At 43.0% G+C, this 26,633-nt stretch overlaps 1 protein-coding gene across 1 annotated transcript; it reads right to left on the bottom strand.

Moving 5' to 3' along the window:
• Positions 1-16,169: 16,169 nt before the first annotated feature.
• On the bottom strand, positions 16,170-19,177 carry tdgf1 (teratocarcinoma-derived growth factor 1). Its single transcript, XM_014138738.3, has 6 exons — positions 18,868-19,177; positions 18,698-18,747; positions 18,411-18,587; positions 17,767-17,881; positions 17,566-17,675; positions 16,170-16,960 (listed from the first exon to the last, which is right to left on the bottom strand). Exons 1-6 carry the CDS (start codon positions 18,888-18,890, stop codon positions 16,857-16,859), a joined length of 579 nt encoding a protein of 192 aa, XP_013994213.1. The 5' UTR covers positions 18,891-19,177; the 3' UTR covers positions 16,170-16,856.
• Between the last annotated feature and the right edge of the window lie 7,456 nt (positions 19,178-26,633).

Below are 26,633 nucleotides of genomic sequence, written 5' to 3'. Positions count from 1 at the left end.
CTTAAATGTATTACTTAAGTAATTTACATCACTGGTGACAGCTTCCTCTCTCTCTCTCTCTCTCTCTCTCTCTCTCTTCACGTGTTTCCATGGTGACCACAGGTCATATAAGGCAGCAACAGACTCTTAGCAGCTGGAAACACCCTACAGACACTTCTTCTGTCATCACTTTTTCTCTTCAGAATAAATCTTGAATGTTTTTATCACAATTCTTAATTCATCCTTATGGGATGTAAGAGTTAAATGCAAACACTGTAAATTAAAATGTATTTTCTGAAGGATTATAGTTAAGCAATTCTGTATTCGACCGGCAGAATAAAAACTGAAGTTTAAGCTTAGGGTTTATGGTTAGGTTTAAGAACAAGGGTCAGATTAAGTTTAAGGCAAAGGCATAAAAGTTAACACCTGACGCCATTCATTTTCTGCCGGTTAAATAAACAATACCTATAGTTAATACATCCAAACTTAGCATTGAACCACAACTGAATCCCTATAGGTATATGTTATCAACAATGCAGATCGATCTTCAGTGCTATGCTCTTAGAAAAAAGGGTTCCATAAAGGTACCTCGGCTGTCCCCATAGGAGAACCATTTTTGGGTTCCATGTAAACTCAGCAAAAAAAGAAACGCCCTCTCACTGTCAACCGCGTTTATTTTCAGCAAACTTAACATGTGTTAATATTTGTATGAACACAAGATTCAACAACTGAGACATAAACTGAACAAGTTCCACAGACATGTGACTAACAGAAATGGAATAATGTGTCCCTGAACAAAGGGGGGTCAAAATCTCAAGTACCAGTCAGTGTGGCCACCAGCTGCATTAAGTACTGCAGTGCATCTCCTCCTCATGAACTGCACCAGAATGGCCAGTTCTTGCTGTGAGATGTTACCCCACTCTTCCACCAAGGGACCTGCAAGTTCCCGGACATTTCTGGGGGGAATGTCCCTAGCCCTCACCCTCCGATCCAACAGGTCCCAGACGTGGTCAATGGGATTGAGATCCGGGCTCTTCGCTGGCCATGGCAGAACACTGACATTCCTGTCTTGCAGGAAATCACGCACAGAACGAGCAGTATGGCTGGTGGCATTGTCATGCTGGAGGATCATGTCAGGATGAGCCTGCAGGAAGTGTACCACATGAGGGAGGAGGATGTCTTCCCTGTAACGCACAGCGTTCAGATTGCCTGCAATTACAACAAGCTCAGTCCGATGATGCTGTGACACACCGCCCCAGAACATGACGGACCCTCCACCTCCAAATATATCCCACTCCAGAGTACAGGCCTTGGTGTAACGCTCATTCCTTTGATGATAAACGCGAATCCGACCATCACCCCTGGTGAGACAAAACCGCGACTCATCATTGAAGAGCACTTTTTGCCAGTCCTGTCTGTTCCAGCGACGGTGGGTTTGTGCCCATGATGTCTGGTGAGGACCTGCCTTACAACTGGCCTACAAGCCCTCAGTCCAGCCTCTCTCAGCTTATTGTGGACAGTCTGAGCACTGATGGAGGGATTGTGCATTCCTGGTGTACCTGGGGCAGTTGTTGTTGCTATCCTGTACCTGTCCTGCAGGTGTGATGTTCGGATGTACCGATCCTGTGCAGGTGTTGTTACACGTGGTCTGCCACTGCGAGGACGATCAGCTGTCCGTCCTGTCTTCCTGTAGCGCTGTCTTAGGCGTCTCACAGTACGGACATTGCAATTTATTGCCCTGGCCACATCTGCCGTCCTCATGCCTCCTTGCAGCATGCCTAAGGCACGTTCAAGCAGATGAGCAGGGACCCTGGGCATCTTTCTTTTGGTGTTTTTCAGAGTCAGTAGAAAGGCCTCTTTAGTCTCCTAAGTTTTCATAACTGTGACCTTAATTGCCTACTGTAAGCTGTTAGTGTCTTAACGACCGTTCCACATGTGCATGTTCATTAATTGTTTATGGTTCATTGAACAAGCATGGGAAACAGTGTTTAAACCCTTTACAATGAAGATCTGTGAAGTTATTTGGATTTTTACAAATTATCTTTGAAAGACAGGGTTCTGAAAAAGGGACATTTATTTTTTTGCTGAGTTTAGAACCCTCTGTGTAAAGGGTTCTACCTAGAACCAAAAGAGGTTCTTCAAAGGGTTCTCCTATAGGGACAGCCGAAGAACCCTTAAGTTCTAGATAGCACCTTTTGTTCTAAGATTGCACGGATTGAATCGAGCCCAAAGTTCCTATGTTCTTTCCAAGTGGAACTCTTAAATCCTGAAGTTGTGTCCCAAATGGCAGCCTATTCCCTATAGGGCTCTGGTTAAAGGTAGTGCAATATATACTAGGGAATAGGGTGCCATTTGGGACAAAGCTTCAGACTCTTCATAATCTCCTTATTAATCAGTATCACTAATGGCATTTGTAGTGAAAATCCCCCTTAAACACCATGCTTTCATAAGTCTCTTATACGTCCCTGGTAGGATGCCCGGAGCCAAGAGCGGTGGCCTGCATCACACCTCTGTAGGAACTGAGGAGCACAGGCAGAGGGTAGTAATACCTCAATAGAAGTGGAGCTAAGGCGTGCACCAATCTACTGTACTTGCAAATTCTTACCTCCTCTCCACTCCCCTTGCTTGGGAAAGGCTCCCTCTGGGAAACGTCATAGATGCATCACTATAATTTTTTTTTTTCACCTTTATTTAAGTAGACAAGTCAGTTAAGAACAAATTCTTATTTACAACGACGGCCTACACCGGCCAAACCCGGACAGCGCTGGGCCAATTGTGTTCCGCCCTATGGGACTCCCGATCACGGCCGGTTGTGATACAGCCTGGATTCGAACCAGGATGTCTGTAGTGACGCCTCTAGCACTGAGGACTCACTGGAGGATTCACTCCAAGTGTCTCCCTGTAGCGCTGTCTTAAAGGGAAAAAGGGAAGGTGCTCATTTAAATTGGAATGCAGATCTACAGAGAGAGGAGACATGGGTAGTGAGAGTAGCTGTTGTCTGCCTGCGAACGGAGTACACGTTGCATTGCCACATCTCTGATTCCCTCACTAATTGGCTAGTCTCGAAAACCCGACCCTAGGCAACAGTTGCACTGCACTCTGCCCTCACCCACTTGGACAAAATAAATGCTGCGTACAGTATGTGAGGATGCTGTTAGACTACAGCTTGGCCTTCAATACCATAGTGCCCTCTAAACTCATCACAAAGCTCACGACCCTGGGACTGAACTCCTCCCTATGCAACTGGGTCATGGACTTCCTGACTGGACGCCCCTAGGTGGTGAAGGTAGACAACATTTCCTCCTCCAAACGGATCCTCAACACGAGGGTCCCACAAAGGTGTGTCCTCAGTCCCCTCCTGTACTCCCTGTATATCCACGACTAGACAGCTAGCTACCTGTTCTCCTGTTCTCCTGTTCCCCGTCTGCCCCCCGACTATCTACCCCCACAACGGACACTTACCCTGCCCCCTCAATGGATATTTATCATTGCTACAGTTGTAAATGTGTATTTTATTATTATTATTGTCTCATTCACTTTTCTTTTTTTCACCTGCACTGTTGGAGCTCGGAGCATTAGAATTTCAGTGTACCCTGCGATTACATATGTGACCCTGTGCATGTGACTAATAAACTCATATAATCTAATCTCAAATCAAAACAAATTGTGTTTGTCACATGCACCGAATACAACAGGTGTAGACCAGTGAAATGCTTACTTACAAGTCCTTAACCAACAATGCAGTTTTAAGAAAATACCTAAATAAAAGTAAGAGATAAGAATAACAAATAATTAAAGAGCAGCAGGAAATAACAATAGCGGGGCAATATACAGGAGGTACCGGTGTCAAGGTAATTGAGGTAGTATGTACATGTAGGTAAAGTTATTAAAGTGGCTATGCATAAATAATAACAGACAGTAGCAGCAGCTTAGAAGAAGGGGGCAATGCAAATAGTCTGGGTAGCCATTTGATTAGCTGTTCAGGAGTCATATGGCTTGAGGGTAGAAGCTGTTTAGAAGCCTCTTGGACCTAGACTTGGCGCTCCGGTAGCGCTTGCCGTGCGGTAGCAGAGAGAACAGTCTATGACTAGGGTGGCTGGAGTCTTTGACAATTTTTAGGGGTAACCTAATGTTACAATGACGGACTCTTTAAGCATAGAGGAACTATGTCACTACCTACGCTACCGTTCAAAAGTTTGGGATCACTTAGAATTGTCCTTGTTTTTGAAAGAAAATAAAATGTCTTGTCCATTAAAATAACATCAAATTGATCAGAAATACAGTGTAGACATTGTTAATGTTGTAAATGACTATTGTAGCTGGAAACGGCAGATTTTTTTTTATGGAATATCTACATAGGCGTACAGAGGCCCATTATCAGCAACCATCACTCCTGTGTTCCAATGGCCCGTTGTGTTTGTTAGCTAATCCAAGTTTATCGTTTTAAAAGGCTAATTGATCATTAGAAAATCCTTTTGCAATTATGTTAGCACAGCTGAAAACTGTAGTTCTGATTAAAGAAGCAATAAAACTGGCCTTCTTTAGAGTAGATGAGTATTGGGAGCATCAGCATTTGTGGGTTCGATTACAGGCTCAAAATGGCCAACAGCAAAATACTTTCTTCTGAAACCTGTCAGTCTATTCTTGTTCTGAAAAAGGAAGGCAATTCCATGCGAGAATTTACCAAGAAACTGAAGATCTCGTACAACGCCTGTGTACCCATCCCTTCACAGAACAGCGCAAACTGGCTCTAACCAGAATAGAAAGAGGAGTGGGAGGCCCCGGTGCACAACCTAGCAAGAGGACAAGTACATTAAAGTGTCTAGTTTGAGAAACAGACTCCTCAACTGGCAGCTTCATTAAATAGTACCCGTCTCAACGTCAACAGTGAAGAGGCGACTCTGGGATGCTGGCCTTCTAGGCAGAGTTGCAAAGAAAAAGCAATTTCTCAGACTGGCCAATAAAAAGAAAATATTAAGATGGGCAAAAGAACACAGACACTGGACAGAGGAACTCTGCCTAGAAGGCCAGCATCCCGGAGTCGCCTCTTCACTGTTGATCTTGGATTAGCTAACACAACGGGCCATTGGAACACAGGAGTGATGGTTGCTGAAAATGGGCCTCTGTACGCCTATGTTGATATTCCATTAAAAATCAGCCGTTTCCAGCTACAATAGTAATTTAGAATGTTAAAAATGTCTACACTGTATTTTTGATCAGTTTGATGTTGTTTTAATGTACAAAAAATGTGCTTTTCTTTCAAAAACAAGGACATTTCTAAGTGACCCCAAACTTTTGAACGGTAGTGTACGTCACTACCTTATCTGCTTAAATAAAATACAAAATAGTAGCAAGCAAGAAGGAGATCACAGAGGTTATTTTTAATGAGTGCATTACATAAGTGACTAGTTTGCATCAACTACCTCAACTATAACCCCTGCAAAAGTTTTGCTAGAAAATGTTGGTTTCGAATTACGATGTTCTGGCATGCTTGCCTCGTGATTTGTTGGGAGATTTGCCCACGCCAAAAAAAAAAATGTTTTCCTTCATCAAAGTTGCCAAAAGAGTCATTGAAAGTAGACCCTAGTCACTGTTGCCTAGGGCGGGGTTTTGAGACTACTAAGTGACTGGCTGGGATAATTACACAGCCAAAGACTGCAGCTGGAAACCCCAACCTGGCTCTGTGTTGTAGTAATAACCATAGGGCAGAGGGAGAGCATGAGGGTGAGGAGAGAGTCAACGAGAGAAAGAGAGTTTCTCAGCCTAGCCACTCTATCTCTCTCGCTCTCTCTTTGACTTTCTCTCTCTCTGTCTCTCTCCCTTTCTCGCTCTGTCTCTTTTTCTGTCTCTCTCTCTGTCTCTCTCTCTCTCTCTCTCTCTCTCTCTCTCTCTCTCTCTCTCTCACTAACTCTGTCTCTCTCTCTTTCGCTCTCTCTTTCGCTCTCTCTCTCTCTCTCTCTCTCTCTCTCTCTCTCTCTCTTTCGCTCTCTCGCTCTCTCTTTGACTTTCTCTCTCTCTGTCTCTCTCCCTTTCTCTCTCTGTCTCTCTTTCTGTCTCTCTCTCTCTCTCTCTCTCTCTCTCACTAACTCTGTCTCTCTCTCTTTCGCTCTCTTTCTCTCTCTCTCTCTCTCTCTCTCTCTCTCTCTCTCTCTCTCTCTCTCTCTCTCTCTCTCTCTCTCTGTCAGCCTAGCCTAGCCATGGTGTTATAATCCCAGTGTAGAGTGATTAATCATGGGATCACAGAGTTTGGGAGTAATCGTCCAGCTAGCGCCTGCAGCTCAGCATCCCTGAAACCTGGCCTCCCCACCATAACCAAAAGGGTGCAGAGGGATTCAGTCAAAGCTGTCTCATTCTCCTTCAATCCCTTCTAATGTTTCTTTTCTCTAACTGGCTACACTGCAGGCTGTTTCAGTCTCCCTCATTCCCTTGATTTCTTGTCCTCTTCTTCCCTCCCTCTCTTTCTCTCTGTCAATTTTGCTCTACCTCGCCCACTCTCTATCCTCCTTCCTCCCCCTCTTTCTTTCCCTCTTTCTCTCAATTCAATTCAATTCAATGCAAGGGTTTTATTGGCATGGGAAACATATGTTAACATTGCCAAAGCAAGTGAAGTAGATAATAAACAAAAGTTAAGTAAACAATAAAAATGAACAGTAAACATTAGACTCACAGAAGTTCCAAAAGAATAAAGACATTTCAAATCTACCTACGGCAGCCTTTCTCAATAGCAAGGCTATGCTCACCGAGTCTGTACATAGTCAAAGATTTCCTTAAGTTTGGGTCAGTCACAGTGGTCAGGTATTCTTCCACTGTGTACTCTCTGTTTAGGGCCAAGTAGCATTCTACTTTACTCTGTTTTTCTGTTAATTCTTTCCAATGTGTCAAGTAATTATCTTTTCGTTTTCTCATTACTTGGTTGGGTCTAATTGTGTTGCTGTCCTGGGGCTCTGTTGGGTCTGTTTGTGTTTGTGAACAGAGCCCCAGGACCAGCTTGCTTAGGGGACTCTTCTCCAGGTTCATCTCTCTGTAGGTGATGACTTTCTCTCTCTCTCTCTCTCTCTCTCTCTCTCTCTCTCTCTCTCTCTCTCTCTCTCTCTCTCTCTCTCTAGCAATTTCAATTCAATTTAAGGGCTTTATTGGCATGGGAAACACATGTTAACATTGCCAAAGCAAGTGAAGTAGATAATAAACAAAAATACAATAAAAATGAACAGTAAACATTACACTCACAAAAGTTCCGAAAGAATAAAGACATTTCAAATGTCATATGTGCAAATAGTTAAAGTACTAAATGGAAAATAAATAAACTATCTCGCTCTCCCCCTCTACGTCTCTCTCTTTTAATGACTTCAGGTCACAGAGACAGGACCCCTCTTAAATAATATAAATGTCTCAGGTCTTTGGGGAGTGTGCTGTTAGAGAAAGGAGGGTAGCTCGTATAATTACTGTTGCCATTTCTGGCTCACAGTGCATCAAACCAATTTCAAAAGGGATGCTTGTGCTTTTTTCGTTTATACCATATCCGTTTCAATTACCATTTGACATGTTAGGAGTCTGTTCCTTGAAAGAAATAAACTCTTGTTGAAGAAAGTTGTCCTTCTGAAGTAGATGTTGAAGAGTGTGTACTACTTAAGTTGCTTATTTTGTTGTTGCAGTAGTGACTTTTTGCACGTAGTTTCAAGTTCAAACAACTGCCCTTTCTCATTCCATTCCCATCTACTTTCTTACCCACAAGTCTCTTCATTACCTGACAGTACATGGCCCTAAAGTCACATATAATCAAACACGGTCTACTCTCTTATGGAAATGATTGGCCAACAGGAAATGTTTTATTTTAAAGCAGCTGCTGTTTCTCAGAAGAGGGCGATGGAAATCAAACAAAAAAAGTTAAACATTCTAAGGTGTTTGAGTAGGACGGAATGAAAATAAAAATGGCTTGGTTTTTGATTCAATTACAGAACCTGAATGTGTGTTTAGAAGGAAACCAGATGGCCCTGGGGAGGAGTATTACCAGGGTCTGGCCTGGACCCCTCAAGACCCTCACAGATAAGGACATCACCCTCAGATACCAGAGGAAAGGGAGAGGAAGAGAGAGGAGGGGGGGGGGTCATAAACAGATTCCAGTACAGTATCTTGGAAAAGTGTTTAATTTCATTGCAGGTTAGCCATTCCTCTCCCAGCTAGCACATTTGGTTCCATGGACGTCGTGGGAACGTACGTTCTTGTTATCTCTTTGGTTATGGGAACGTTTCCCGCTGGTAAAACTGAATACTTTTATTTAAACATTCTGAGAACGGAAGTTAGCATTTTGGCTGTTCTGGGATCATACATTTTTAGGTTGCAGGGAGGTTCTGAGAATATTTTACTATTGTTCCCTGAAAGTTTTCCTGGAAGGTTTTAACTGATAAGTTATTTGAAGGTAAAAAAGTTCTGAGAGCATGTTTCAATAAGACTTTTAATAACACTGCTAGCTTAGGTTAACTGTTTAGAACTCTAAGCACAGATAGGACACATGGAAATGATTTTGATTAGGCATTAAACACGGCATCAGTGAGATTCAAACCTATGACCTTCTGTTCTCTATCCACAGAATTTGTGCACTGCGCCACCAGGATGGTGGCAGTGTTTTTTTGTTTACTTATCATGAACACCCTTAACAAGATAGAGGATAGAGAGAACTGAATGTATATGTTTTAAAATAACATTCTTAGAATGTTCTTTGAATGTTACTAATGTTTTCTTGTGGTTTTTATGGAAAGTTTTCTTAATGTTCTGAGAACATGACTTTAACCTGTTGGGGCTAGGGGGCAGTATTTGCACGGCCGGATAAAAAACATACCCGATTTAAACTGGTTACTACTCTTGCCCAGAAACGAGAATATACATATAATTAGATGATTTGAATAGAAAACACTCTAAAGTTTCTAAAACTGTTTGAATGGTGTCTGTGAGTATAACAGAACTCATATGGCAGGCCAAAACCTGAGAAGATTCCATACAGAAAGTGCCCTGTCTGACAATTTGTTGTCCTTCAGTTGCATCTCTATCAAAAATACAGCATCTCTGCTGTAACGTGACATTTTCTAAGGCTTCCATTGGCTCTCAGAAGGCGCCAGAAAGTGTAATGGGGTGTCTGCAGTCTCTGGGCGAAGTACAGCAGCTCTGTTTGTGAGTGGTCAGCCTGGGAACAGTGAGACTGAGAAGCGCGTTCATGAGAATTCTCTATTTTTTTCTTTCAGCCTTTGAATGAATACAATGTCGTCCGGTTGGAATATTATCGCTATTTTATGAGAAAAATAGCATAAACATTTATTTTAAACAGCATTTGACATGCTTCGAAGTACGGTAATGGAATATTTTGAATTTTTTTGTCACGAAATGCGCTCGCGCGTCACCCTTCGGGTAGTGACCTGAACGCACGAACAAAACGGAGGTATTTGAATATAACTATGGATTATTTGGAACCAAAACAACATTTGTTGTTGAAGTAGAAGTCCTGGGAGTGCATTCTGACAAAGAACAGCAAAGGTAATCCAATTTTTCTTATAGTAAATCTGAGTTTGGTGAGGGCCAAACTTGGTGGGTGTCAAATGTAAGAGGTTAATCTAACCACACTGTCCGATTTCAAAAAGGCTTTACAGCGAAAGCAAAACATTAGATTATGTCAGCAGAGTACCCAGCCAGAAATAATCAGACACCCATTTTTCAAGCTAGCATATAATGTCACAAAAAACAAAACCACAGCTAAATGCAGCACTAACCTTTGATGATCTTCATCAGATGACACGCCTAGGACATTATGTTATACAATACATGCATGTTTTGTTCAATCAAGTTCATATTTACATCAAAAAACAGCTTTTTACATTAGCATGTGACGTTCAGAACTAGCATTCCCACCGAACACTTCCGGTGAATTTACTAAATTACTCACGATAAACGTTCACAAAAAACCAAACAATTATTTTAATAATTATAGATACAGAACTCCGTTATGCAATCGAGGTGTCCGATTTTAAAATAGCTTCGGTGAAAGCACATTTTGCAATATTCTGAGTAGATAGCTCGCCATCACAGGCTAGCTATTTTGACACCCACCAAGTTTGACCCTCACCAAACTCAGATTTACTATAAGAAAAATTGGATTACCTTTGCTGTTCTTCGTCAGAATGCACTCCCAGGACTTCTACTTCAATAACAAATGTTGGTTTGGTTCAAAATAATCCATAGTTATATCCAAATAGCGGCGTTTTGTTCGTGCGTTCAAGACACTATCCAAGGGTGACGAAGGGTTACGCGCACGACGCGTTTCGTGACAAAAAAATTCTAAATATTCCATTACCGTACTTCGAAGCATATCAACCGCTGTTTAAAATCAATTTTTATGCTATTTTTCTCGTAAAAAAGCGATAATATTCCGACCGGGAGTCGTTGTTTTCGTTCAAAGACGAAAGAATAAAAACATGGTGTCGCCTCAAGCACGCGCCTCCAGTCTCTGTTCTCTGATCGACCACTATCTAAATGCGCTAGTGTTTTTCAGCCAGGGCCTGCAAAGCCACCATTCAGCTTTTTGCCGCCTTCTGAGAGCCTATGGGAGCCATAGGAAGTGTCACGTTACAGCAGAGATCCCCTGTTTTGGATAGAGATGATCAAGAAGGCCAAGAAATGGTCAGAGAGGGCGCTTCCTGTTTGGAATCTTCTCAGGTTTTGGCCTGCCAAATGAGTTCTGTTATACTCACAGACACCATTCAAACAGTTTTAGAAACTTTGGAGTATTTTCTATCCAAAGCTAATAATTATATGCATATTCTCGTTTCTGGGCAGGAGTAATAATCAGATTAAATCGGGTACGTTTTTTATCCGGCTGTGAAAATACTGCCCCCTATCCATAACAGGTTAACGAGAGTCTTGTCTTTAAAATGGTGTAAAATAGTCATATGTTTGAGAAATTGAAGTTATAGCATTTTTGAGGTATTTGTATTTCGCGCCACGCGATTCCACTGGCTGTTGACTAGGGTGGGACGCAAGCGTCCCACCTCGCCCAGACAGGTTAAATAGAACAATGAGGAAACATGTAGGAAACGTTATGCTGCAGTACTGAAATTCCCACCTGAGAAACACATGGTTATTAGAACGTTATGAGCTAGTTGGGTATGCTGCACCATTCTCACCAAGCTCTAAGAAACATATGGTTCTCAGAACATTATGTGTTAACTGGGCTCTCTTTCTCTTCTTATTTGACTCATTGCACAGTCACTTTTTAAAATTATTATTTTACCTTTATTTAACTAGGCAAGTCAGTTAAGAACAAATTCTTATTTTCAATGACGGCCTAGGAACAGTGGGTTAACTGCCTTGTGCAGGGGCAGAACGACAGATTTGTACCTTGTCAGCTCAGGGATTTGATCTTACAACCTTTCATTTACTAGTCCAATGCTCTAACCACTAGGCTACCTGCCGCCCCAGTCTTCACTGGTCCGGCCATCATTATAAATAATAATTTGTTCTTAAATGACTCGCCTGGATAAATAAAGGTTAAATAAAAATAAAATAAACTCTCTCCCCTCTCTCTCTAACCCCCACCCCCCCTCCCCCTAGCTTGTTAACGGTAAATACATCCCCTGCCAGTGTGATGTATAGTGTTGTCTGTTGTGTGGGTGTAAGTCAGACCGCACTCCCCTGCTATCCCACCCTCTGTCCTCCTTGTGTTGTTTAGATTCCCAGGGCCGACTCAAAGTGCGTCCCAAATGTCACCCTATTGCTTATATATTACCCTATTGCCTATGTAGTGCACTATTTTTTACCAAAACCCTGTGGACCCAGGTCAAAAGTAGTGCACTATATAGGGAATAGGGTGCCATTTGTGACGCACTTTCAGACCCTGGGCCTGAGCCTGATGAACTTCCACCGGCCAGCCCCATCCCAGCCCCTGGCTGCCAGGCTGTCTGTTTACCCAGCTCTCCCTCTGTTTACTGCCACAGAACAGATACATTCACCACTGTCACTCTGTCACAATGGATGGACACTCTGATCCTCCCAGAAAGAGAGAGAGAGTGAGTAGGGAGGGGGAGAAGGGCTGGGGGGAAGATGGGGAGAGAGAGAGAGACAGGGAGAGTGAGAGACAGGGAGAGAGATAGACCATGAGAGAGGTTGGTTGTGAGAAAACCAGAGACAGGGAGAGAGAGAAAGAGAGACGGAGAGAGAGAGACAGGGAGAGAGAGAATAAGAGACAGGGAGAGAGAGAACGAGACAGGGAGAGAGAGAACGAGAGACAGGGAGAGAGAGAACGAGAGACAGGGAGAGAGAGAGACAGGGAGAGAGAGAGACAGAGAGAGAGGCAGGGAGTGAGAGAGAGAGAATAAGAGACAGGGAGAGAGAGAATAAGAGACAGGGAGAGAGAGAACGAGACAGGGAGAGAGAGAACGAGAGACAGGGAGAGAGAGAAAGAGAGACAGGGAGAGAGAGAGAAACAGACTCATTGAGACAGGGTAAGAAAGAGAGACAGGGAGAGAGAGTCAGATAGAGAGAGAGACAGGGTGAGAGCGAGACAGGGAGAGAGAGAAAGAGAGTCAGATAGAGAGAGAGGTAGTGAACTTCTTGAGAGCTTCAGACTACCCATTTTCTCTCATAAATGCATCCATTAAAACCACATTAAAACTTAAAAGAGATGCATGAATTAGTTAATGGGGAATTTTTGCTTTTGAATGTCAAAAAGTCTGATGTGCTTTTGCAAGTTTTGCAAGAGAATATAATGAGCACTGAATTAGAACCAGTTAGGGCCTGTATTAATTCACCATCCCAAAGACGAAAAATAGATAATTTCATGATTATTTTAAGGCAAGGTTGGAGGAGGGCAGCTAAATTCAGGAGAAAACCCCAACCGAGAGTAGCACAAATTAGACTTCAGCTACTTGAAGCGCTGAGTCCAGGCCAACTGACTGAGGGTGTCCACTTACAGACATGATACAGAAGCATCTTTCTTGTTGTCTTATCAAGTCCAGATAGGACCGTCTCTCTTCCAGAAATAACTCCTTCAACTGTCTCAGAAAAGTGAGAGAAAATAGGGTTCAGACCTTACAGTGGAAGTCAAGAAGATTGTGCTTCGTTGCTTGTATGTATATTTATAAGAGTACTAGAAAATGTATAAAATGTGACATAAATGATTGTGTAAATTGACAGTTGATAATCATAGGTAACAGTAACATACACATATATTCCTTCCTTTCTGTTTCCTTCTCATTCCGCCTGCTCTAGGAAAAAAACACCATACAAACACCAGGTAAGGAGGGATACAACGTAAGGAGATGTGAAGGTTGTTGAGACGCTTTTCATGTTCCATTTAATGCTCTCCTTTTGAAAATGATTAGTCAATCTAATGGAAAATTTAGTGCAGGTTGCTTTGGGGTTATGGAATAATCAAGACATCATACACACAAATTGCAATTCTCTTTGGACAAGTAGATGTTTCTGACTTTCATAAACCAGTGTGCAGATCACAACTCAACTGTAAAATGCTATACTGATTTAATGGATCACGTGAATTCTTGAATAAGTGTTTACACTGTGGAGATCCCCCTGCCTGGGAGGATATTGAGTGAACAGGAGAGAGATCAGTCTGCCCATGCATGACTCCATTTACATAGGACTGTAAAGTGTCCTGGGTGTAATGCTAGGCATGTTCAATCCGTTACAAGCTCAGTAGTGGATTTTCGCTTTCCAAACATACTGGTACATCCCACCACAACATTTACTGCATGCACACACACACACACACACACACACACACACACACACACACACACACACACACACATCACACCTCATCTAATCTCAGAGCTTCTCAGAATCATCCCATGATTGCATGTAGGGTCATTGAATCAGGCCCAGCATGCCAGTGGGGTGCAGGATATAGACTAGAGGAAAGACATTATCTCTGAGGAAGTACCATGGATTAAAGTGTTGTTCTGAACTGTGGGGATCCTCCTCGCCAGCCTTGCAGAAGCTCACTACTATTGGTTCACTGGAAATCCCATTTTATCTGGATCAGCTGTGACGCCATCTCCATTATGAAGACCAGACTTCATTAAAATAGTGAGGAGTTTGTAAGGCTGTTTGTGGGGATAGTTGAAGGCCACAATAGAGAGAAAGTGTTATCCTCTTATCAGATCTAGTCAGCACCTATATAGACTGATCCAGAGTATGCTGGGTATTGAGCTTCTATACCCTCCCGGGGTCAGCAGGCATTGGTTGGGGACAAGGAGAGCCAGGAGGACCGGGAGCAGAGGCGGGGAGAAAGAAAGAAAGAGGGGCAGGAGCAGAGGCAGACAGGCGGCCAGCCAGGCTAGTGGAAGCTCACACAGACAGACAGGAGCAGCTCAATAAATCACTGTGTTGGATTGAGGGATTAGTCCAGGGCAGTTAGCTACCATCTCTTTACCAGCAACTCAATCCCATAATCACCAACATAGAAAGGAAACACCATATGTCAACACCAACATTACAATTTATATGTGTGAATCTCCATTGCTCTACAGGGCCAGTTTCTCAGATCCTTTCTCAAATGCTTTTCAGCCCAGGACTGGGCCTAATCTGTCTCAGAGAAACTGGCCCTTGTCACTAAGAAAATAAATCCAGATGCTGTTTTAGCACAGAAATGTGCGTAGTTACTTGTTGTCGGGTATTGACGAAGCAATACACTTTAATTTCACTGCCATTTGGGTTTTGATGGTGATTGGAAGGCTCTCTTATGATCATCATCTGATTTTGGGTTCGTCTGATCTGAGGCTGTCTGAGCCAACTTTCAATTGTATAATCAAACCTAATTTTGGGTCTGTCTGTGTCTGTGTCTGTCCTTCCTGTCTGTGTGTCTGTATACTCAGACCTGGTACACACTACACAGGGAGAGCCATCACTGGTTTTGGGTTTGTCTGGCTGAGGCTGATTGAACCAACATCCAGTTGACCTGGTAGACAGAGGAAGAGCCGGGGAAGGAGAGCCATCAGTGAGCTGGGAGCCATCAGGAAATTCCCACTACTGCCAGCTACACCCCATCCCCCCAGAGAAAAGAGCTCTAGCTATGCCTCTTTGTATTTCTAATGAGTGTTCAACAGCTGACACCTCTATCTGTTCAGTCTGTTACAGTGGAGTGGAGAAGCAGGAAGAGGACCTTCAGTCCTGACATGGGGAAAGCAGCACAGAGACAATTCAAGTTTCATTAACATGAAAGTCTACTTTATTCTTTCTCCGTGCATCACGACTCAACGCCCCATTTAATCTGTGTTCTGTTTTGCAGAATCTAGGAAAGAGATAAATAAAACAGCAAAATAGAGCTGTGAGTGGTCATTGTGTTTTAGACCTGGCTGACAGAGAGACAATGGGCCAAATTACATTTGCAAAACCAATCAATAGGAAGTTACTTTGTTCAAATGTGCGGTAATTGCCACTCTTAAAAATTGAGATTGAATGCTTTAAACATATTTTTCATTTTGAAATCCGGCGTCATGAATCACGTTTATCTTAAAGGTGCAATCCGCAGTTGAAACATTAACAAAACAACTGTCCGTCACTGTTTCCCGGAAAATGAAGGATGGTGCTGGAGAAATGTAACCACTCAAATTCATAGACAGACCTATGGATGCAAGGACTGACCATCCATGATATAAAAAGTATAGTTTTAACCATGTTTTGAGGCTATAGTATTTGTTTACAAACATTGGAGTAAAACAAGCTTCTATTTTGGGTTCTGTGGTACGACAGTTGAACTGAGGCAGAAAATGAGTTAATAGGCCAGTAAGAGAGTTCCAAACCTCTCAGCCAATAACAGCTCATGTTCAGTTTCCCCTCCCCACTCCCAAACAGTCCTAGCAAAATGTTTGCATGAAACATTGCTTCTTTTACAAGAAGCTATTTTTGACTTTTTATTTGAAAACAATAACAGTAAAAGCACCCAGTGTTTACCCAGAAATGATTTGATATAAAAACAGCTGCATTGGACCTTTAAATATTTTTTTGATGGGTTTGCACATATCCTAACATATAGAATAATTTAATAGGATCTGTTGCCGTGCATCCATCCCAAATAACTACGGCAGTTAATTATACCTAGATAGGTAAACTATCCAACTACATGTACTATTGGCAACCTTATCATCCATACCAGATTAATAATATGGACGCACAAATAAAAGTCAATATCACATTATGAGATTTTTAATGACATGAACACATTCAATTCCCATCACAGCAAATTGAAAAAAACTTTGACCAGAGCAATGACTATTAACACAACAACTTGGAACATCAACACTGGTGATCGATTGAGGGGTCTAATTGTTTATTTTAGATAAGGGAAAACGGGCAAAAAGGTCAACAATCACAGGTCGTTCCAGCTTTATCAAACTCTGTCCGTGTAGATAGGAACAGAAACCAGGTGTTTGAACTGCAAATACAACCAATAAGATAACTCCAACAGAACTTGGTTCAAAAGTGACACTTTGTTTCTGTTGAGAGTACACTTAACAGTTAATGTAATAATATTGGTCACAATGTGTACTACCAACTAGAGACAAACATACGTCATCACACTCCATTTGTTAAACAGAGTACAACATAGGACACATTGAATGATTGACGCGTTCAAAACATGTATTCATCAAGTCTAGAAAGATTGCGAATAAAAAGCACAATACCAAATAGTTTCCATTAAAATCTTATGTACAGCATCCTTGACATTTACAAGACAGTTGCTTTTAACACAGCAAGTTGTAGTTCCGACTTCCACTGGAAGGAAATTTAATTTCAGTACGTCGCCCAAAAACCAGGAGTCATTTCATGAGGCCTTTGAGGCTGAAATCCATCGGGTCTCATTCACCCATAGCTTCTCACACAAACAAAACCAAAAACAGTAGTCCTAGACACAGGAAGCACTTGGTCTGCAGCGTTCGGCCACCCGGCGAATGAAACCAGCGGACTTCCTGGTCCTCATCTGAAAGAAAAAGGAGAGGGGGGGGGAAACCCCAGCAAATATCATGAATAAAAGGTGACTGAAATGGAAAGAGATGAGAAATAAAATAGGAACTGTAGCACAAATAAAGTGGACTGACAAATGGAGGAATGTGAATCGGGGAAATGGGGCCGTTGGCACATCGTCAGACCTGAAAACCCGGCCTCTCTGTAGACTCTGAATAATCCTTTGTAGATTTTCAGGGCAGAGCCACTGCCTGTGATGATCTACAGAAACCCATTCTGCTGCCCAGTGAGGTGCAAATGTGTTTTCTCATCACCCATTCACAGCCAAACTGGTGCCACCTCTGATAATTCCTTTCCCTGTGTTACTCTCAAAGGCCTTGCAAAAGACACCCGGTAGGCCACTCCTATTTTATCAACACAAACCAAGTCTGGTCTGATATGAACAGAGACAAATGGTGCTTTTGAGGAAGTAGACCTAAGCTGGAGGTTAAACATGTTAGCTAATACCTAACATCTTCCTCTTATCAGAGGATAAAAAAAGGATTCAGACACTTTTTGAGTGACATTTTGGAGAGTGAAAAAGCAGAACATCTATCAAAGTGTCATAAAGTGCATTCTTACCACAGTCCTCATGGAACACCTGAGGAAAACAGTGCATGACCCCATATCCACACCTGCAGTATGAGCAGCCTTTCTGAACCCACACTCCGTGGGGAATGGTACCACAGCTCCTGTAGGCACAAAAGGGACAGAGCAGAGAGAGATACATGTCAATACAGGCTAGATATATTACTTTTAGACTTCAAACTTAAATTCAATTACCTGACTCGTTCGTCGTATTCACAGCTCCGGCCAGTAAAATGTGGTGGGCATGCGCAAAAACTTCCCAATATGCAGGTCCCGCCATTTTTACAGCAGTTTCGACTCTGCTTTGCACCTTTAAAATGAGAGCAGGACATAGGGTAGAAGTTCAATATGGATATTCTGAGTGTTGTTGTATTACACTCAGGCTTCAGCCCCAGGGTGTGTTCAGCAGTTGGGCACAACATTATGCAACAATCAGATAGAACATATAGCATGTAGAATAAACACACCTCTACATGGGAAATAAGTAACCATGCTGGTTCTATTCATGGAATTGTTATCTGCAACGTTCCATAATGTTTGCCAACTAAAATGGCCATAGCCTGAAGACCAAGACACTGTCCAGCTGACTGGAAGCACAGTTAACACATTCCTACAGAGCCATGTTTTCAATCACAACGCAATAAAAACAGACTTGGCCTACGTTTGTTGGTGTGAAATAAGACAACAAAAAACATCGATGCAGGATGACGAATGTGTGACAAAAAGCAAGACAGGCCGAATTAATTCACCCAAGGTCAAGCTCAAACTCATTGCTGTGAGTTTATGGAGGCCATGGGAGGTTGATGTCAGTAATTTTACGCGATCAATGCCCAACTTACTTCCAGTGAGGCCGATGAATGGTAGGATAGAGGCCGCATCGCGATGTTTCCTGTCCACAGTAGGAGAGTTCATCTCATTGAACTGGTTCAGGTAATCAGCGTGTTGGGTCGGCTTTCCATAGTCCACCGTTTTGGTCAATACCTCTATGGTTTTGGTGCATTCAGATCCTTCACAGCCTTGGACATGAGAAAACATTTTATAAATAAATGAAGGCTAATATTTAGGTACAACGTGTAAACCGTAAACTAGGGCCGAAGCGAGGGCCAGATGCAACATATTGACATACCTGATCCAATTGTAATGGCTTCGCAGGCAACAACTGCCGACAGCAAAACCCTAAAATACATGAAGGGTAAAATATTTAATGTTCAAATAAATCTAGGCTATAGGCATTTTTTTACTTAAAAAAAGAAATGACAACATTTACCTAACCAATTAATCAATCCATAGACTTACCTGAAAAGTTGACTCAAATTCATTTTATTTTCCCGGACAAAATGAACTACCAAAGTCACCAGAGTTTGCTAACAATACAAGCTCGCATGCAGAATGCTTCTTCTAAGCCTGTTGCAACAGGCTAAAGTAAACAGTCAGCTCGCAAGTGATACTCAAACGACTGCTCCTCTCTTCTGTTCCAAGTCATCAAGCTCTGTATTCCAGAGGAGGCGATACTCTGGAGAAAAGCATCCAAAATTGTGGCGACCCTCCCGAAAGGCCTGATTCAAACACCCGGCCCTGACAGTCAATTTGCACCTATTTGCCCCGCCCCCTCCGGTTCCATACACATACATGAGATCACACCCACCTCCGGAATCTCGACATGCAAATGACGGAGCGCTCCTCTGTGAAGGTAAAGTTCGAGTTGCTAATTATAATGTAGGACGGGGATTTGTAAAAACAATCTAGCACGCACATTGGAAACACCCAGAGCGCACGCAATGTAGTTGGTGATAAAATAGGATTTTAGCATGTTTGGTCTGATATACCCACACACAAAATATATACTAGTCACCCACACAGAGGAAATTGGCTTCTAAAAGCCACACCACTTGTGCTTAGGTGAAAACGGTGGTCTGACCTCCTCAACAATTGTATTCCATCATAGGCCTATATCTTTATATAACATGCAATAGTATCTGATTGCTTGCTGGAGATATATAGAAATATTTCAGAACATTTCTGCACCAGTCAGAAACCATTACTCCCCTCCCCCCATCCCACCCCCCAGATACTGAGAAACATTCAGTTGTGCTCAGTGTTTCAGACATGGCTTCATCTAGGCTGCACTTGAACTGCTATTACAGTTTTCTGTGGGGTTATCTAGGGTCACCTTCTCATCTTTTTTCCATACATCCTAAATGGCATACTATTCCCTATAAAGTGCACCATTTATTTTTTATTTTTACCAGAGCCTTATGCGTCCTGGTGAAAAGTAGTGAGCTAAAAACAAAAATAGGGTGCCAAATGGGCCTCATACATAGCAGTCCTAATGCCCCACTAAACCTTGGACTAATAACTCAAGGCTACTTCTCTTTGATGCAGCAACTGATTTACATGTAGGCCAGTACTGGACTAGGGATTGTTGATTGAAATCAAAAGAAGTTAGCAATGTGGAGTTTTGATAATGTGAAGATGTTAACTTGTCCCAAATGGCACCATATTCCTTATTTAGTGAACTAATTCTGACCAGAGCCCACAGGAAAACTAGTGGACTGTATAGAGAATAGGGTACCATTTGGGATGCACTCTTGCTGGAGATTTGTCATATGAAGACATATTTTGGGTTGCTGTTGCTTCACTTCACTTAGGCCTTTTACTCCTCCTTGGGCATGGGACATTGACAACCGTTTTCCTGCATATCCAGCCCTTGTGATGCCTTAAAGATCCCTAATATTCTCCCTGCGTTGCAGAGATGAAGATGAGTCTGTCATGGAACACAATCTCCAGAAGGCAGGAGATTGGCTACAGTGGCACTCTCTCACGAAAGCCTTCCATTAGGAATGAAGAGGATTAGTAAGCAAGGAAGTTGCAATAACAGCCAGTCATGCTCCTCCATATATTTCAGCTGGAGAAGACGCAGGAAGATGATAGGTAGTTAGTAAATCAGGGAGATTAGCATGCTTTGAGAGAGGAGCAGGAACAGCTTAGATATCTGCATAGTCTGCCTGATTTCCTGTTCGCATATCAATGCTCCATACATTTCACAGTCTGGCTAAGCTGCTTTACCAGGTGCATTTCCATAGCAGTAGATCTTGTTCCTGGGAGGGAGCGCCCTGTGCCACCCAGTGACACAGGAAATGGCATCACCACTGGCACTGTTCTCTGTGAGATACTAAACATAATGCTGGCAGCTCAAGGGTGAAGTTTCCCCTAGGTGCAGAAAAGATCTAGGATCAGATTCCCCTCTCCTCCCCAACCCTGACCTTAACCATTAGTGGGGAAAATGCAAAACTGACCCAGGATCAGCGTCCAGGGTCAAGTTCACCCTACTCCATGCCGGCATGATCCATCAGTCTCTTCATGCTGGTTGATGAAAATAAACACTATATCAAATAAAATTGTATTTGTCACATGCGCCGAATTCAACAGGTGTAGACCTTACAGTGAAATGCTTACTTACAAGACCTTTACCAACAATGCAGTTTTAAGAAAAATAAGTGTTAAAGTAAAAAATAAATAAAAAATAAATAATTAAAGAGCAACAATAAAATAACAATTACGAGGCTATATACAGTGGGTACCGTACAGAGTCAATGTGTGGGGGTACAGGTTAGTCGAGGTAATTGAGGTCATATGTACATGTAGGTAGAGGTAAAGTGACTATGCATAGAAAATAACAGAGGATAGCAGCAGTGTAAAAATGGGGGTCAATGCAAATAGTCCAGGAAGCTATTTGATTAGCTGTTCAGGAGTCTTATGGCTTGGGGGTAGATCCACCATAACTCAAACATTGCATGTATATGAGGCGATAGTAAACCCCAACCACAAGTATCAAGTCACATCGTTCAATAACAATAAGCTTGGTCTGGTGGTGGTGGTCTGGTGGTGGTGGTCTGGTGGTGGTGGTCTAGTGGTGGTGGTCTGGTGGTGGTGGTCTGGTGGTGGTGGTCTGGTGGTGGTGGTGGTCTGGTGGTGGTGGTGGTCTGGTGGTGGTGGTCTGGTGGTGGTGGTCTGGTGGTGGTGGTCTGGTGGTGGTGGTGGTCTGGTGGTGGTGGTCTGGTGGTGGTGGTGGTCTGGTGGTGGTGGTGGTCTGGTGGTGGTGGTCTGGTGGTGGTGGTGGTCTGGTGGTGGTGGTCTGGTGGTGGTCACAGAATTTCCTCACTTAAAAAAAACTGGACTCTTTATTGAGCTGTAGATGCTCAAAAACAGCCTTATCTTTTGGGCTACTTGTCATTTTCATTGACTAATGTTCCCGATGTCACCCTTTTCCCTATATCATGCCGTATTGTCCAGAGCCCCACAGCCCCTGGTTAAAAGCAGTGCACTATAACGGGAATAGGGTGTCATTTGCAACTGCTATGTTAAAAATCTCACTGACATAAAGTATCTTGACTGAGAACATCTGATTCTTTCACAGATATCTCAGTAAATAACAAGTGAAGAATTAGAGTGAATCATTCAAACGGTTATGCAGTTATTATCCAGGAGAATGAATAATTGCTGTAAGACTTTCTATTATCTGATGTAGGCAGCACCCACATATTCTCCTAATTATCGCTATAAATGGTGTCACGGACCAAAAGCGTGTCAGCTGTAGCCTGTCCATGGGCATACAGGCATACACTGTCAGCGCTCTCTCTCTCTCTCTCTCTCTCTCTCTCTCTCTCTCCATCGCGCTCTCTCTCTCTCCATCGCGCTCTCTCTCTCTCAATTCAATTCAAGGGCTTTATTAGCATGGGAAACATATTAACATTGCTAAAGCAAGTAAAGTAGATAAAAGAAAAGTGAAATAAACAATACAAATGAACAGTAAACATTCCACTCTCAGAACATTACACACTCTCTCTCTCAGACAAGTTACTAAATAAAGGTTGCATCACCAGCAGGTCAGATGAGTGGAGTGTGCAGTGAGAGAGGCAGCTACAATAAGCAAAGACACAAATGATGGTTCATGTGTCTCAGCAGTTGTTCTAGTGAGAGGGGTCTTAAATCAGGCACAGGGTCGTGAGTTCAGGTGGTCAAGCCCAATCTGAGACAGCGTCCATGGGGGAAAGTGGTCTGAGTCTCGTGTTCCCTGTTCCTGAACCGTAAACATGACCTTCATGTCATTGAACAAACAAACACACTCATCTGTCATTATATCAAACCTGTCAGAGAGGAACGACCACATAGATAGTTATAGTAGCTGCATGGCTCTGTTCAAGACTAGGGCACTATCTAGGTAATTGGGTGTCATTTATGATGCAGCCTTTTTATTAATTGGTATGACTTTTATAGTGGATATTTTGCATTTGTGATATGAAAGTGTGAAATACAATAGCAATAATGGGAAAAAAAACACATTTTCAGCCTGGGCCTTGAATAATATTTTTGGGGAAAGGTAGTGATGGTAATGAAATAATGTATCATATGTGTTTGACCCTTGATGCTAGATGAAGTGTAATTTACTGATAAATATGGTGGCAGGGTCCTTATAATGATGAATCAGAGAGGGAATTGTGTCTTTTTTTTTTATTTGTTCCCTTTCTTCGCCATTTTTTTGTGTCCATTTGCCTCTGGAAAATGTGAGAAAGTTCCAGCCAAGGCATCCTGTGACAGAAATAGCGGGAGTCAAAAGGTGATTTACTGAGTCTATGCCCAGGTGCATTTCCTGTCAGACAAGCTGTCTTGTCTCCCTGTCAGGAGCATATGTGAACTAATTAGAGTGACAGCCAGGGATGGGAGACAGGGAATAAAATAGACAGGTACTGTACTGAGGTGATGTTGGACTGGAAATAACAGAACAAAAACCTGGGGTATGAGAACTGTATGGCTAGAACTTGGAAACAACAAAACCTAAATGTAGTATGAAATCAACAAAGAAGCAATGCATAGAAACGACATTACAGAAACAAAACAAAGTCATGGCAACTGCTTGGCAATAACTTTGTAGAGCAGACATAAGTCTCCTCAAAAAACCTAATCACCCAGAAATAATACAACAAACAGGCATCTGAAGCTGTAATATACAGTAAGGCCCATGATGGGTAGGCTACAACACTCTCCTTCCAACAGAAAGAACATATTCACTGTAATTACATCATTCACAAATGTGTCATGTTTTCATGCAATGAACTGAAAATGCTAATGCACCAATAGCATTGAATCCCAAATAAAATATGAACCCAAAACGGATAAAATTCCTTTGCATGGCCAAAATCTTCTCCATCCGTATCTTAATTGACACATCAGAAGAAGGGAAAGATCATCTGGCATGCTTGTAAAGTAACGGTCCATAAAAAGAACGTGACCGTGAGATGTAGTTGGAAATCAGAAACCTCTGATTTTAATACCGGCTAAGGGTCTTAAATGTGATATACAGTGACCTGCACAACGCATACAGACAGACCTGGATTCAATTAGTATTCAAAATAGTTTTGAGCGTTTGCTTGAGTCGGGCGGAATGCCAAATGGGCAGGGTTTGTACATTTGTAAATAATTCTATTGCCCCAATTGTGCCAGGAAACTCAATCAAGCACAGCTGAAGTAATTGGAAGACTTCAAATACTATTTGAACCCCGGTCTGCCTCGGGAGCCTCAGTGTTAAACCTTTAAACGTCAGCACACTAATGCCTCCTGCTGGTTGGTTGTTCACACGTTGCGTTTTACAAGTCTACCAAAATGGCAGTACAGGGCTGTGAAATGTCAGAGGATATTATATTATACTGCTGTCGAGCAGTTGCAGGACATCTCTGTGCATGCTCCACTGATTCAAGTAGGTGTGTCTGTGTCTGTGTGTCTGTGTGACAGTGTGTATGTGGGATGTCCTTGTTGAAAGAGAGAGGATTATTTCCCCATTTAAAGATTTAGTAATTCGCAGAGCCTCTCAGAATTTCATGTCACAGCGGAGGATTTCCTTTTTCTAGGTCAGCTTTGGAGAGGCAGGTAATTCCAGCTAGTGATATATTAATGAAAAGATATTGCACAGCAATGACGTGTGTGTTTTTGCATGTTGTGTGTGAGAGTTGGACACCCATTTCCCAGATTCAGCGTCTGTTCTCTCACGTCCCCCTCTACCAAGCTAGATGGAGCTTCATTTGCTCCAGTCCAGATATTAGAACAGACAGGTTGCAGAAGGAACTTTGTTTTCTCTGTGAAACATTTTCTGTATCCAGTGTGCCTATGGCTGGTGCCCAGCTCTATACACCTCCATTCAGCTCCATTATTGCAGTCTGCAGTGGTAAGAGGCAAGACGTGCCATGACCAATGTCGGCTGTACACAGTGGGTGGCCATCCTATCGCCCCTTACCACATAACATCGGTCCACATTTTCTATTAATTTCCTGACGATTCTACATGTTGAATCGCCACCCAGCAGGTGATGTAACACATCGCAGACACCTGCTGTTTTTAGCCGTTCACCTTTGTGTGGTGTGTCTGAGCTATTACTGTCGTGGTAAAATTGCTGCGGATCAGTCATCTCTGGCGGCACACAGCACACCCACTAGACTAGCATTAGGGCATCAGGGCAGGGCTCATCAGGGCAGGGCTCATCAGGGCAGGGCTCATCAGGGCAGGGCTCATCAGGGCAGGGCTCATCAGGGCAGGGCTCATCAGGGCAGGGCTCATCAGGGCAAGGTTCACACCCACTAGACCAGCATCAGGGCAGGCCTCACCTACTCACATGCTGTACCTATTGCTCTAACTACCACTCAGTTATAAACTAGTCTCTCTCTCTGTCTCTCTCTCACCCACTGTCCCCATGACGTGGGAGCTGCACATGTTTAGAATGTGTGATCTGTTGGAATGATGTACATTCTGTCCTATAGAGCCCTCTCGCTTTACCCCCACCTCCCCCTCTATGCTCATCTCTGCAAGATGAGCACTGCTCATGTTTGGGGTGTAGGGGGTCATGTCTGCAGGAATGCGGCCAGCCCAGCCAGCTCGGTGCAGAGAAGAACGTTACACCACAGTGAATCAAGTTTATTTGTCACGTGTGCCGAATACAACAGGTGTAGACCTTACAGTGAAATGATTACTTACAGGCTCTAACCAATAGTGCAAAAAAGGTATTAGGAGAACAATAGGTAATAAAGAAATAAAAACAACAGTAAAAAGACAGTGAAAAACGGTAGCGAGGCTATATACAGTAGCGAGGCTATAAAAGTAGTGAGGCTACATACAGACACCGGTTAGTCAGGTTGATTGAGGTAGTATGTACATGTAGATATGGTTAAAGTGACTATGCATATATGATGAACAGAGAGTAGCAGTAGCGTAAAGAGGGATTGGCGGGTGGTTGGTGGCGGGACACAATGCAGATAGCCCGGTTAACCAATGTGCAGGAGCACTGGTTGGTCGGGCCAATTGAGGTAGTATGTACATGAATGTATAGTTAAAGTGACTATACATATATGATAAACAGAGAGGAGCAGCAGCGTACAAGAGGGGTTGGGGGGGGGGCACACAATGCAAATAGTCCGGGTAGCCATTTGATTACCTGTTCAGGAGTCTTATGGCTTGGGGGTAAAAACTGTTGAAGCCTTTTTGTCCTAGGCTTGACACTCCGGTACTGCTTGCCATGTGGTAGTAGAGAGAACAGTCTATGACTCGGGTGGCTGGGGTCTTTGACAATTTTTAGGGCCTTCCTCTGACACCGCCTGGTGTAGAGGTCCTGGATGGCAGGCAGCTTAGCCCCAGTGATGTACTGGGCCGTATGCACTACCCTCTGAAGTGCCTTGCGGTCGGAGGCCGAGCAATTGCCGTACCAGGCAGTGATGCAACCGGTCAGGATGCTCTCGATGTTGCAGCTGTAGAACCTTTTGAGGATCTCAAGACCCATGCCAAATCTTTTTAGTTTCCTGAGGGGGAATAAGCTTTGTTGTGCCCTCTTCACAACTGTCTTGGTGTGTTTGGTCCATTCTAGTTTGTTGGTGATGTGGACACCAAGGAACTTGAAGCTCTCAACCTGCTCCACTACAACCCCGTCGATGAGAATGGGGGCATACTCTGTCCTCCTTTTCCTGTTGTCCACAATCATCTCCTTAGTCTTGGTTACGTTGAGGGATAGGTTGTTATTCTGG

This window comes from Salmo salar, chromosome 13 (assembly GCF_965601325.2).
Source record: "Salmo salar chromosome 13, fSalSal1, whole genome shotgun sequence".
NCBI lineage: Eukaryota > Metazoa > Chordata > Actinopteri > Salmoniformes > Salmonidae > Salmo > Salmo salar.
Note: the sequence above shows the minus strand (reverse complement) of the source record. Positions and strands in the feature narration are given on the sequence as shown.

Excerpts from the sequence above, each read along its gene's own strand:
- tdgf1 (XM_014138738.3), bottom strand. The coding sequence starts at position 18,890 with ATGAATTTGAGTCAACTTTTCAG. Across the intron at positions 17,882-18,410 it reads ATTCATCGGCCTCACTGGAA|GTGCAAAGCAGAGTCGAAAC; the intron begins GTAAGTTGGGCA and ends CTCATTTTAAAG. Across the intron at positions 16,961-17,565 it reads GGTGTTCCATGAGGACTGTG|ATGAGGACCAGGAAGTCCGC; the intron begins GTAAGAATGCAC and ends TTTTTCTTTCAG.